This window comes from Stenella coeruleoalba, assembly GCF_951394435.1.
Source record: "Stenella coeruleoalba genome assembly, chromosome: 1".
NCBI lineage: Eukaryota > Metazoa > Chordata > Mammalia > Artiodactyla > Delphinidae > Stenella > Stenella coeruleoalba.
In genome coordinates, this window is record NC_137169.1 from 66,983,944 (window position 1) to 66,997,772 (window position 13,829).

The 13,829-nt window shown below is 33.8% G+C and overlaps 1 protein-coding gene across 1 annotated transcript in view; it reads right to left on the reverse strand.

Moving 5' to 3' along the window:
- PIGK (phosphatidylinositol glycan anchor biosynthesis class K) overlaps positions 1 to 13,829 on the reverse strand; it is a 132,766-nt gene that overhangs the window by 28,684 nt on the left and 90,253 nt on the right. The window contains exon 10 of the mRNA XM_079940517.1: positions 9,768 to 9,852. Coding sequence (XP_079796643.1) covers positions 9,768 to 9,852 — 85 coding nt within the window. The remainder of the gene's footprint in view (positions 1 to 9,767; positions 9,853 to 13,829) is intronic.

Genomic DNA, 13,829 nt, shown 5'->3' on the forward strand with positions numbered 1-13,829 from the left:
TGAGTGAGGAGTACTAATGGCAACCAGTGTTTGGAAGGACCAGGGATGCCAAAAATCCTGTGATGCAGAGACCAGTCTTGTACAATGAAAGAATGGTCCCATTCAAATGCCAAGAGTACCCCAAAGCAAAACAATGGACATACCAGGAACTATATGGACTGGTTGTACTAGAAAAAAAAAAAATTACCTCTAGGATTAAAAAGGAAAAACAAAGCATAGATGAAACAAAATTTTGCAAGATAACCTTCCATGTTATAAGCCAAGGCCTGATGGGACACACTCCAGTACTTCTTTCCAGTAAACTGAATCTTTAATGGATACATAGCTCTATAGTAATCTTTTGGGCAGCTTGTGTGAATGAAAGAGAATAGGTTACACTATATCATCACCATGTAGCCTGCAGAGATGCATTAAAAAATATAGATTTTACAATCTACTAATCTTATTAAAATATTAAAGGATTTGTAAGAAGCCATATAACTGAAACTGGGGGATCCAGGAAAAGCATGGAATATGGATAAGAACACAGTGGGGAAAAAGTGGATCATATACCTCTGTCAAGACAAAATATTCACTGGAGTATGTTAAAGTTTTTTAAAGCATACACCGGTTTGTGCCTTTGTTTACACCTAGCCTTTGCCTTAGTAAAGGGTCTTGAATTAATAAAGAAGATAAAATTGTTTCATGATGTTGATACCCAGAATGAATCTCTCACATATCTTAAATCCCAGGAACGCATCTACTAAAAACTCTCTAATCAAGATGTTTAAATCATGCATATTTATGCTTGTTTAATATAGGAACAGGCTGAGATAGTAAGATAAGTTTAATTTCACAAATGAGCACAATAATCATCAGGATCAAGAACAGACAGACACATTGGAGGTTTAAATTCAGTTCATACTTACAGAGTTCACACCATATCTTTGCTGCTTTCATAGCACAGCACAGTCCAGTATATAAGAGCAAAGCCTCCAGTGCTAAAATGCTCAGGTTCAAATCTTGGCTTTGCCACAGACTAGATATTTGATCATATATAAGTTGTCTCTTGTTCCTGTTGCCAACACTGTTATGGTTTTGTGCCTATGTTTGCGAGGGATGTTGATCTGTCGTTTTCTTGTCTCATGATGTCTTTGATACCAGGGTATACTAACCTCATAAAATAAGTTGGGAAGTGTTTTCTCCTCCTCAATTTTCTGAGACTCTGTATCATTTTTTACTTAAATGTTTGATAGAATTCTCCAGTGATGCCATCAGAGGCCAGACTTTTCTTTGTGGTAAAATTTTAATTTACAAATTCAATTGCTTAACTTGATAAAAGTCTATTTAGCTTTTCTATTTCTTTTTGAATCAGTTTTAACATGTGAATGTTTCTAGGAATTTGTCCATTTCACCTAAGTTGTCTAATTTGTTGGATAAAGGTCTTCATAACCTTTACTTATAATCCTTTTGATTTCTGAAAGGGTTCTAATGATGCCCCCTCTTCATTCTTGAGTTTGCTAATTTTTTTCTTCTATAATCTTGGTCAGTCTAACTAAATGTGTTCGTTTAGGGGAAAAGGGCGGGGAGAACCTCACTTTTTCCATTTGCTTATTTTGAGCTTTGTCTTTCATAATGAAGACACTCCCCAAAAGTTTAATGATCCTTGGTTGTATCTTCACAGCTAAGAGTGAGGAAGTAAAACACTGATCATAAGATCTTTATGTATTAACAGCTCTTATCAACCACTGGGCTTACCAGTGGGGTGAACAGACTGGGACTTGGCTATTAAACTGGGGTCCTGCAAATGTCAAAATGCACAATATTTTTCTATTGGACTAGTATCCTCAGGGAGGAATTCTCCAATCTTCTGCCTGATAGAATATAAGCCTGGATGCCAGTGTTTTGAGAACTAAACAGGAGAAGGACACTGGGAGTTCTCTTTGCACGCAACCTTTGAGGTGCCTGGTGCCTGCTTTCCCAAGGTTCTGCAGTACAAATGGCTTGTTCTTACAGATCTCCCCCATGATGGAAGTTAGGGTGCAGCTTGTCCACTCTGCCAAGTTGGTTACCATTTGTTCAACTATTTTTCTTCTTCCAATTTTTCAATTATTTTTCTTCTTCCATTTTTCTTCCAATTTATTCTTCCAATTTTTCTGCTATTCTCTCCTCTTCCATTTTCTTTGTCTTATGGGATTTATATATTTTTATGTCTTTACTGTCACTTTAGTAAGGCTTTTCAGGAAGGAGAATAAATGTGTATTCAATCAGTCATGTCTAAATAGTTCATAAACATATTTACAAATTTTGGTACAAATTACCACACTGTCCTCACTTTGTACTAATTTACACTCCTCTCCAGCAGTGTGTGTGTTTTGTTGTTACTGAGTATTACTACTTTTCATATATTTGCTAATCTAAGAGATTTTTTAAAATGGTACTTTATGGTTGAAATGAATAATTCTTAAATCATTAATGAATATTAACATGTTTTCATCAGTTTATTAGCCATCTTTATTTCAACTTTTGAGGCATGTCTGTATATGTTCTTTGCTACTTTTCCACTGAAGAGTTAAGTTTTTTCCTTATCTCTTTGTAAAAGCTCTTTATATGTAAAGATGTTAATTCTGTGAGGAAAATAGTTTTCCACTTTGATATTTGCCTTTTTGTTTTGATGTACGTAAGTTTTACATTTGTACAAAGTAAAATATATCAATTTTCCGTGAAGTTTTTGCCATTATTTTCATGCTTAGAAATTCCTTTCCAACAAATATTTACCAATGTATAGTTTTGATATTTTCCATTTTTTGCATTGATCTATAATCCAATTAGAATTTACTTTTTTCCACATGTTATAAAGCAAGAATCAAGTCTTCCCTGCCCCCTGCAAATACTTTATTAACTGTCCCAGCATTATTTATTGAATAATCCTTCAATTTCTCACTGATCTGTGATGTGATCTTTATCATTTATATAATCCATATACATACCGGGGTTTCTAGGCTAGCTAGGTGATTTGTACTATCTATTCTGCACATAAGACTTACCTACATTTTTGTATCAGTGGCACTTTGTATATCTAAACAGTACAAGCCTAAACATTTTAATATCTGCCAGAGCTAACTAAAATTGATTCTTGACACAAAATTTTAAAAAATAAAACACATGCTTAACTAGATGACACTAAAGGAAAACTGTTATGATAAATTATACATTCATTACTGACCTTTTCATTTTTCAGTACATTTCTAAAGTATTTTAATTTTTTAAAAAGGAAGTTTAAGTAACATCTGTATTTGAGACTAATATACTACTCTTAACTACATACTAATTTCTTTTTTTAAAAGACTTGTGTCTGCTTATTTTTTTAAATCCCTAGTTGTCACCATTTTATAATTCAATAAACTCTACATGGTGCTTATCAACTTTTTATGTTTACAAATTAAAGTAAAATGAGCCTACTAATTAAAAAAAAGGGAAAAATTTTCTGACCCATCTGCATGCAATTCTTTTCACAAAGAAGAAAAAATACCAACTTACCACAAAAGACCACAGTATAGTCACATATTTCAAATCTTAAGAGTAAATTTAAGCTATCTTTTAAAGTGGCTTAATTTTAAAATTAACATGTCTGAAGTAAATGTAAAATTACTTATATGGGAAAATCATACACTTCTCTCCGTACCTGTCTCAGTAAGATAGTTCTGTACCTGCCTTCCCAGTAATATTCTACGTCCTAACTTGATGTATCCTTAAAAGGAATAGTTGTACTTTCATGTGAAGTGATGCTCCCTTCATCAGTAGCTGCAAGTTATGCCTTTCCATGCAGTTTATGCTTTTGCTGTGTTGCTGCAAGACCACTAGGTTGCCTGAATTGTTAGTATAATGAACCCTACGATCTGCACACCTCCTCCGAGATGTTTAATAAATGCCACCACTGTTGGCTATGAAAGGAACCTGAGTATCATAAACAGGTCTGCCACAAGTTCTTTGTGACCTTTAGAGAACTCTTAACTCTCTTTTCTGTCAGCATGCCAGATCCCTAACCTCAACAAAGGTCTCCATATTTATCCAGTGTGTACTATGTATCAGACACTGTACTTAATTCACTTTCCAATGAAAATACTAACAACACTCACCAACATCGGGGAAGAATTCATATAACTTTAGCTTATGAGAACAAAATAGAGGAAAATGGGGGAAAGGGACAAGAAAGAAAAGTGAGAAAGTCAGAAGACAGAAGAGGATAGAGAATAGAGGAAGTGGATAGAGAAGGAATGACAGCAAATGAGAAGCTGGCCTTTCTCATTGCGTACTCTGTTCTCTTCCTCCAACATTACTAGAGCTATGCAACTATGTGAAGAGATGGTGTGTAAAATATTAACAGATGTGCCGTGCACATGGCCAACTCAGCAATTATCAGAAGAGGTAGATGCCAATCCAAAACTATACAATATTACAGTATATCTCAGTGGAGGAACACCATGAATCTCTCAGTGCCATGAAGCCACGTCAACTACCCCCTACTACCTAAGCTGTGATTCCATCATCCCAGGAAGGAGCGGAAAAGGGAGAAAATACTAGGTGTAAGTGACTACATTTTCTACCATTAGGCAGAAAGAGGAGGAAGGATAAGAGGTTAGTTGATAAAAAAAAAGTGCAATTATAAGAAAATATGGAAAAACATGTATTTGCTCTACTGATTTGTGGCTTCTGAAAATCGTACGCACTATATATCAACTGTGCTGAGGGGCATTCACATCGTTTCCAATTTGTTGTGGCCACAAGTAACGCTGCTATAAATTATCATTGCACTGAGATTCTTATATGTTAGTACTTTTATTCATATATTACCACTATGGGCTATATTCTCACAAGTGGAACCATTGGGTTGAAGGGTATATACATTAAATGTGAGTAGATGTTGCAAGATGGCCTTTTAAAAAGGTAGGAATAATTCAGATATCTACCAAGAAGGTATACAAGTATCTTTCTCCTAGCATCTCTGCCAGAAATGGGTGGTTTTAATTTTTAAAACATTTTGATTGAAATATAATTAATACACTATGAAATTCACCCTTTTAAAGTGTACGGTTCAATGGTTTTAGTATATTCACAGAGCTACACAATGATCACCACCAAGTTTAGAACATTTTTATCACTCAAAAAAAAGAAATCCTATACCCATTTAGAAGTCATTCCTCATTCCCCCACCTCATCCTAGTCTTAGACAATCACTAATCTACTTTCTGTCTCTCTAGATTTGCCTATTCTGGACATTTCACACGAATTGAACCATACAGTGTGTGGTCTTTTATGACAGACTTTAACTTAACACACTGTTTGTTTTCAAGGTTCACCATGTTGTAGTATGTATCAGTACTTCATTCCCTTTTATCACTGAACAATGGTCCACTGTATGGATGTACTATATTTTATTCATCCATTAGTTGATGGACACTTGTGTTGTTTCCAATTATTGGCTATTATGAATAATGTTGCGATGATCATTCATGTACAAGTTTCTATGTGGATGCATGTTTTTATATACTTAGGTTGGAATCAATGGGTCACATGGTAAATCTATGTTTAACCTTTTGAGGAACTGCCAAACTGTTTTCCAAAATGTGATTTTAATTTCTGCCAATTTGAAGGGCATATAATAATTTTACTGAATTGGTAATGTGCACTTCCTTACTGAGTTTTAGGCTTTCTTTTCATTCATTGGCCATTTAAGTTTGCTCTTTTCTGAACTGTTTTTCACCTCTTTGTTTTTTTTTTCTGAACTGCTTTTCATCTCTTTGTTGTTTTTTTTTTCTAAACTGTTTTTCATCTCTTTTTTTTTCTGAGTTGTTTTTAATAAACTTCTAAGAATTCTGTGTATATTTTAGATATTAACCAATTTACTACTGTTTCTTTGTAAACATTTTGTCTTGATTCTAACATTAGTCTTTTAACATTGTGGTATCTTGTGTTATATAAAATATTGAATTTTTATGGTGCTGAACATATCTTCCGCATTTGTGTGTTCTTTAAGAAGTTCTTCCCTACTTCTAGATTAAAAATGCAGTTGCCTAAACTTTCTTCTAAATATTTTATTTATTTATTTTACTTTAAGTCTTTACACAAAATTTATTTTGTATTACATAGTATGAAATAGAAGTGTAACTGTTTTCCTACTGAAATACGAATCATCTTAATCATATATCTAATGATCAAACATAATAAATTTTTTTCTCTGGATTCTCTGTTCTAGTGTTTTTCAAGCCACGGATCAGGAATATTTGTTGCTTTTGAAATCAATTTAGTATGTTTTATTTGCCATTTAAAAAATAGAAAAAGAAAATAGTGTGCATCATATGTAATAAGGGCTAATGTTTCATAATACTTTTAATTCTGATTTTTAACATACACATACAAACACATATATCAAGGGTCATTATGTATGTAAAATGTATTTCTTATTGTTAATTATAATAAATAAAGTTTGAAATCCACTCTTTCATTGTATTCCATTAATCCATTTGTCTATTCCTTTGTCCATACATAACTATATAATTCTAGTGGCTGTGTTTTCTCTCTTTTTATATACCTTCTTTGGCTATTACTGGATATTTGTTCTTCCACATGAACTATGTGGTCATTTTTGTTTTCTAACATTAAAAAAAAAAACTTGCTTCTATTCTAATTAGAACTGCTAATTTGGGAGAAATGATACTTTTATGATATTAAGTTCCCTGCCCCATCAAATATTTGGTATAACTTTCTGCTTATGAAACACGGTATGTTTCCACAATTCTTACACTACAGGGCCTATGGTTTACTTGATAAATTTACTCCTAAGTATTTTATAGTTCATTTCATTGTGAAAGAAAATTTTTCCCATCTTGGGACTCCCTTGGTGGCACAGTGGTTAGGAATCTGCCTGCCAGTGCAGGGAACACAGGTTCAAGCCCTGGTCCGGGAAGATCCCACATGCCGCAGAGCACCTAAGCCCCTGCACAACAACTACTGAGCCTGTGCTCTACAGCCTGTGAGCCACAACTACTAAGTCTGCATGCCACAACTACTGAAGCCCGCGTGCCTAGAACCCGTGCTCCTCAAAAAGAGAAGCCACCGCAATGAGAAGCCAGCACACCGCAATTAAGAATAGCCCCCGCTCACCGCAACTAGAGAAAGCCCGTGCACAGCAACAAAGACCCAACGCAGCCATAAATAAATAAATAAATTTATTTTTTTTAAAAAAGAACATTTTTCCCATTTCCATCCTGTGTAGTTAGTGCATATATAGAGAAGCTACCAGTTTTATTCATCTTATAGCTGGCTATCTCACCAGATTCTCTTATTAATTCTACTGTTTGTAACTTGAGTGTCTTGGGTTTCCTAGATGTGCAATCATGTTGCTAGGACCCCTAAAAAGAGGTAAATAATTTGGCAATATGAAATGGTAATACTGAAATCTTGCCTACCTCCTCATTGTAAAATGCCGTTTAAGTAACATACACAAGAAATTAATTACTCAAATGACTGAGATACATTCCTCTCTCTCTGCTATTTCTCAAGTTGCTCCTCATGTTACAGCCTCTGACCCTGTTCCTTCTCTCCTTCAGCTCCTAAACTGTGCCACCAGTGAGAGGCCCCAGCTTCTGATGGCTGGGTAGTAGGGAAAAAAGATAATATGGCTCTCACTATACCATTAAATATATATATCCATCCATTCAGATATATACATACATGGCACAAGGCTAGATGCTGAAAAGAATATCAAGAAATCAAGGACATCCAGAAAGACAATCAAATATATCTATAAGACATGTGAATAAATAACATTATTTCAAATAAAAATGACACATGCTCCAAAACAGGCATAGGTAAAGCATGATTCAAGATTAGAAGAAAAAATATTTACTTATAGTATAAAAACATACTATTATTATAGGTGGAGCTTAGATATATACTACAATAATGCTATAATTTAAATATATTACATATTTAAAAGTTTCGTGGGATTGGCTGAACCTAATTATTACATGTATTATTACTATTCTCTTAGGGGAAAAAACCACTTTCAAATAATCCACTTATAAGTAAACTTCTAGCAACATAACTCATACGTTTCTTAAACATCACTTGGACAGAAAATGGTAACAGTTCCAAAGTTGTAGTACTGTCAATAAAGGAACATAACAAGAGGAACAGATTATAAGAGTCTCGTTTAACAATGATCTTTCCTGATTACCTCCTGAGAACAAAATTAATTTTATTCAATAAAAAAAATAAATTTCTATCATGTATCTTAAAATTAAAATTTTATAAATTCAGTTACTACAAAAATTTCATTATAATGTTTAATAATTCAGTGTTAAAATTAATATAGCTTCTTATAATGCCAAGAATATCATCATAAAAATTTTCACCAGGGTCAAAGATTTTCATCTTTGAATTTATATAGTATATAATAGCAAAATGCAGCTCTTACATAAACCACAGTTTATTGGTTCACTCAAGCTGTAAAAATATGACTGACATTTCATCTGGTCAACCATCTTAAAGGTTAACTCTTGTTTCCTATTTCAGATTTTATTCTAGGTGAATTGTTCTGGGCAGATTCTATTTACCTATTCTGAACAAACCACAAACTGTTTCATTGCTCACTCTGACTATTAAGAACATACTGACTTGCTGCCTGCTCTGCTGTTTAATTCATTCATGCTGAGAGTCAGGCATGAAGACAGAATTTTAAATGTGACATTTGCAGCCTGTTAGGTCATTTAAGTTCTGACAACACCAGGGAATTCCTGACATATAACTGGACCTGATTACCAACCACAGATAGGCTACCAAAAGGGGCAAATTTCTTACCATTTTTGGTAATTTCTCATAGAATTTTAATATTCAATTTTAATGTCAATGAAAAGATCTATATAGCCAACATTTTAAAGTAAAAGCCTGTTTCTTTTAATAAACTCAACCTGGAACTTCTAATCAATCCATATCTGCTAAATAAAAATTCTTTTGATTGGCAAAGACATAAAGAAAAACTCATAATAATAATTAACATTCATGAAAATTCTGACAAATTCTGACATTTAAGGGCTTTTAATATTTCCCATAATCTATAGCCTCCGAAAAATCTGGTAAGTCTAAAGGCCATAACTCTCACCAACAGATCACTTTTAAAATTCTTCGATTCTAGTCCAGCAGGGCAGACATTATATGCTGTCAAAATTACGGTACCAAATCTAAGTTTAAAAACTTACCACACTGCCTTCTTTAAGATTACAGTTATGTAAAAGGGATGATAGAGTCATTAAAATTGGAAATGAAAAAATTATCCACATGACATTTAGAATGATACTTTACAAGAGGTGATAATGGGGTGGGGCAGAGGAAGTAGGGAGAGACTGCTTTTTCATTTTAGCTACTCAAAAAAATTATACCAAATGATATTTTTTCAACTTTTTCTTTGCCACTAACAAGTACCATATACAATGGTGCAAATGAGCGTTCTCTGAAATTAACACTTGTTAAGTAATGCGCAAAAGATAATTCTGATTCTACCCTGTATTTTATATAAGCAAGAATTCTACTGTTACACAGCAAGTAGCCTTTTAATATTGTGCTTTGAATGAGATTTCCAACTGTAATAGGTGGAGTCTAAATAGGGCTAGGCGGCCTGGAATGCCTTTCAGCTATAGCACACTGATTCTGAAAAACCTAACAAAAGCAATTACTTTTCAGAGATTAAAATTATTGTTTCTTTCAAAAGAACAAAATGGAAAGCAAACCTGGTGTATTATCTGAGCTACAGGAAGTTGTTCAGCATATTTCAGAGGTTCCATTAGTTCCTCATCCATCAGGTCTTTCTTATAGCTGGAAAAAAATTAAGAAACACAAAGCCAAGGTAAATATTATTTTTAAATATACCAAATGTTTAAATATGCCAAATATGAAATATATTAAAAATATATATCAATATGAGATTCTGAAATAAGCAGTATTTGTCAATAATCTATGAAAAAACACCTAATGACAATTTTTAAATGACATAACCATGAATACATTCAGATTGCATTTAATTACTATTTAATAAGAGTAGCTAACATCACCTAATAGTCTCAGATCCTGTTTTTCACTCTGAGACTTAAAAATGCTTAAGAACTCCATGTTCACTGCATATGCTTTTTATCATAGTATTTAAATAAAGGTCTTCAAAACCTGGCTCCACCATTCAAGCCTCATCTCCAGCAACTCCTTCTCTACGTCCAAGTCAATAGTTTCAGCCATTCCAACTAGTGGTCACCTGCCCGTGGGCTTGGCATCTCCATGATTCTGAGTTTCTCCACTGTGTTTCCTGTTTGGACCAACCACAACTCCTTCTTTCTTTACTCTTCTTTCAAATATAATAATTTATTTAGATGCATCTAGGTACATTTTTTACCTCCTTGAAGACAAAAATTATGTCTTATTCTTCTTTGTATATCCAATGTTTACCATATTATACTCAATAAATGTTTGCTGAATGAATGTATGAATAAAGCAAAGACAACAATAATTCTGAGAGGTTATTCTACATGGAAAATATTTTCTTTAATATCTATATTTACAATGAGATGCAGAGTTGATACAACACATACCTAACAGGGTATAAAACAGTAAAGTGCAGAGTAGGAATAAAAAATAAAATCTCCCCAAATGAAGAGAATTAGAAAAAATATTCTGAAAAAAGTATTGACCCTTTTCAAAATAGCAAATAAACATTAGATTCATTAGATTACAAAACAATAAGACCGAAACACATTTAAACTTTCACTTACCTCTTATTACTGTAAACTACACATCACCTTATCAACTTAAAATCAAATTAAAAAATTGAAACATTGAATTATCTTGAAAAATAATAAAACAAGACTAGTATAAGTCTCCAGGGCTGTAGTTAAGAATCTGATGATGAGAAATCTGGAATCTCTCCCAGTAAAAAGGCAGATATACAAATAAGGACAAAATTTTGTATATAAGAGTATAAGAAACCTCTTAGCTAGGTAAAAGTTTGTGCATACTTTGCAGATTAGCATAAAAATAATTAATTTGGGGGAACTTTGAAGACTCTCACTAATGATGAAGAAAACTGTCTTAAAACATTGTTTTATATAGACAGAAAGTAGAACAGTGGTTTCCAGGGGCAAAGGAGGGGAGAAAGGGGAATTACTGTTTAATGGGTACAATTTCAGTATTAAAAGGTGATAAAAATTCTGGAGATAGTTGGTGGTGATGGTTACAGGATAATGTTAACATACTTAATGCCACTGAACTGCATACTTTAAAAGGGTTTAAATGGTCAATTTTAGGTTTTGTATATGCTGTGGGCTGAACTGTGTCCCCTCAAAACTCATATGTTGAAGCCCTAACGTTGAGTACCTCAGAATGTGACTGTAATTGGAGACAGGATCTTTAAAAAGATGATTAAGGTTAAATGAGGTCATTAGGGTAGGTCCTAACCCAATATGACAGTGTCCTTACAAGAAACTAGGACGCAGAGAAAGACAAAGTAAAGACCATGAGAAGACACCAGGAGAAGATTTGACCATCTATAAGTCAACAAGAGAGGCCTTATAAGAAAACAATCCTGCCAGCACCTTGACCTTGGACTTCTGGATTCCATAATTGTGAGGAAATAAATTTCCGTTGCTTAAGCCACTCAGTCTGTGGTACTTTGTTATGGCAGCCCTGGCAAACTAACACAGTATATATTACCACAATTAAAAATAAAATAAATATTCATTGACCAAAAAACCCACATTATTTTTAAATATTTCACAATGTACATTTAAAAAGTCTTTCTACATTTTTAGGTATATAAAACATATACCAAGCAACAAAAGGAAAACAGATATAGTGAATATTATCAAAATTTAAAATTTTTGTGCTTCAAAGGACACTACCAAGAAAGTGAAAAAACCCCAAAAATGGGAGAAAATTTTTGTAAATCATATACTTGAAAAGATTTGTATCAAAAATATATTATAGGAACCTAATGAAACTTAAAAGTTTTTGCACAGCAAAGGAAACCATAAACAAGACGAAAAGAGAACCCTCAGAATGGGAGAAAATATTTGCAAATGAAGCAACTGACAAAGGATTAATCTCCAAAATTTTCAAGCAGCTCATGCAGCTCAATATCAAAAACAAACAACCCAATCCAAAAATGGGCAGAAGACCTAAATACACATTTCTCCAAAGAAGATATACAGATTGCCAACAAACACATGAAAGCATGCTGAACATCACTAATCATTAGAGAAATGCAAATCAAAATTACAATGAGGTATCACCTCACACCAGTAAGAATGGCCATCCTCAAAAAATCTACAAACACTAAATGCTGGAGAAGGTTGGAGAAAAGCGAGCACTTTTCACTGTTGATGGGAATGTAAATTGATACAGGCACTATGGAGAACAGTATGGTGGTTCCTTAAAAAACTAAAAATAGAACTACCATATGACCCAGCAATCCCACTACTGAGCATATAACCTGAGAAAACCATAATTCGAAAAGAGTCATGTACCACAGTGTTCACTGCAGCTCTATTTACAATAGCCAGGACATGGAAGCTACCTAAGTGTCCTTCGACAGATGAATGGATAAAGAAGATGTGGCACATATATACAGTGGAATATTATTCAGCCATAAAAAGAAACGAAATTGAGTTATTTATAGTGAGGTGGATGGACCTAGAGTCTGTCATACAGAGTGACGTAAGTCAGAAAGAGAAAAACAAATACCATATGCTAACACATATACATGGAATCTAAAAAAAAAAAAAAATGGTTCTGAAGAACCTAGGGGCACGACAGGAATAAAGACACAGACGTAGAGAATGGACTTGAGGACACGGGGAGGGGGAAGGGTAAGCTGGGACAAAGTGAGAGAGTGGCAATGGATATATATAACACTACCAAATGTAAAATAGATAGCTAGTGGGAAGCAGCCACATAGCACAGGGAGATCAGCTTGGTGCTTTGTGACCACCTAGAGGAGTGGGATAGGGAGGGAGGGAGACGCAAGAGGGAAGAGATATGGGGATATATGTATATGTATAGCTGATTCACTTTGTTATAAAGCAGAAACTAACACACCATTGTAAAGCAATTATACTCCAATAAAAATGTTTAAAAAAAAAAAGTCTTGCAGTTGTTTAGAAAATTTTCAAAGGAATTCCCTAGCGGTCCAGTGGTTAGGACTCAGCACTTTCACTGCTGGGGCCGGGTTTGGTCCCTTTTTGGGGAACTAAGATCCCTCAAGCTGTGTGTGACCAAAAAAAGAAAAGAAAAATTTCAAACCTATTCTTGGTTGATGCATACTGAAGTGTTTAGATGTGAACTGTCATGATATCTGCAACTTACTTTCAAATGGTTCAGAAAAAATAAAACAAAAGAAAATGAGGAAAATGAATGAGTTTAAAATTTTTTGTAACAACTACTTTACAGATTTTTTTCCAGTAATTGATATCTAGTCTCATAACATTGTGGTCGGAAAAGATACTTGATATGATTTCAATTGTCTTAAATTTACCAGGGCTTGATTTGTGACCCAAGATATGATTTAACCTGGAGAATGTTCCATGGGCACTTCAGAAGAAAGGTATTGTTGTTTTTGGATGGAATGTCCTAAAAATAAAATTAAGTCCATCTTGTTTAATGTATCATTTAAAGCTTGTGTTTCCTTTTTTATTTTCATTTTGGATTATCTGTCCATTGGTGAAAGTGGGGTGTTAAAGGCCCCTACCATGATTGTGTTCCTGTCGATTTCCCCTTTTACGGCTGTTAGCATTTGCCTTATGTATTGAGGT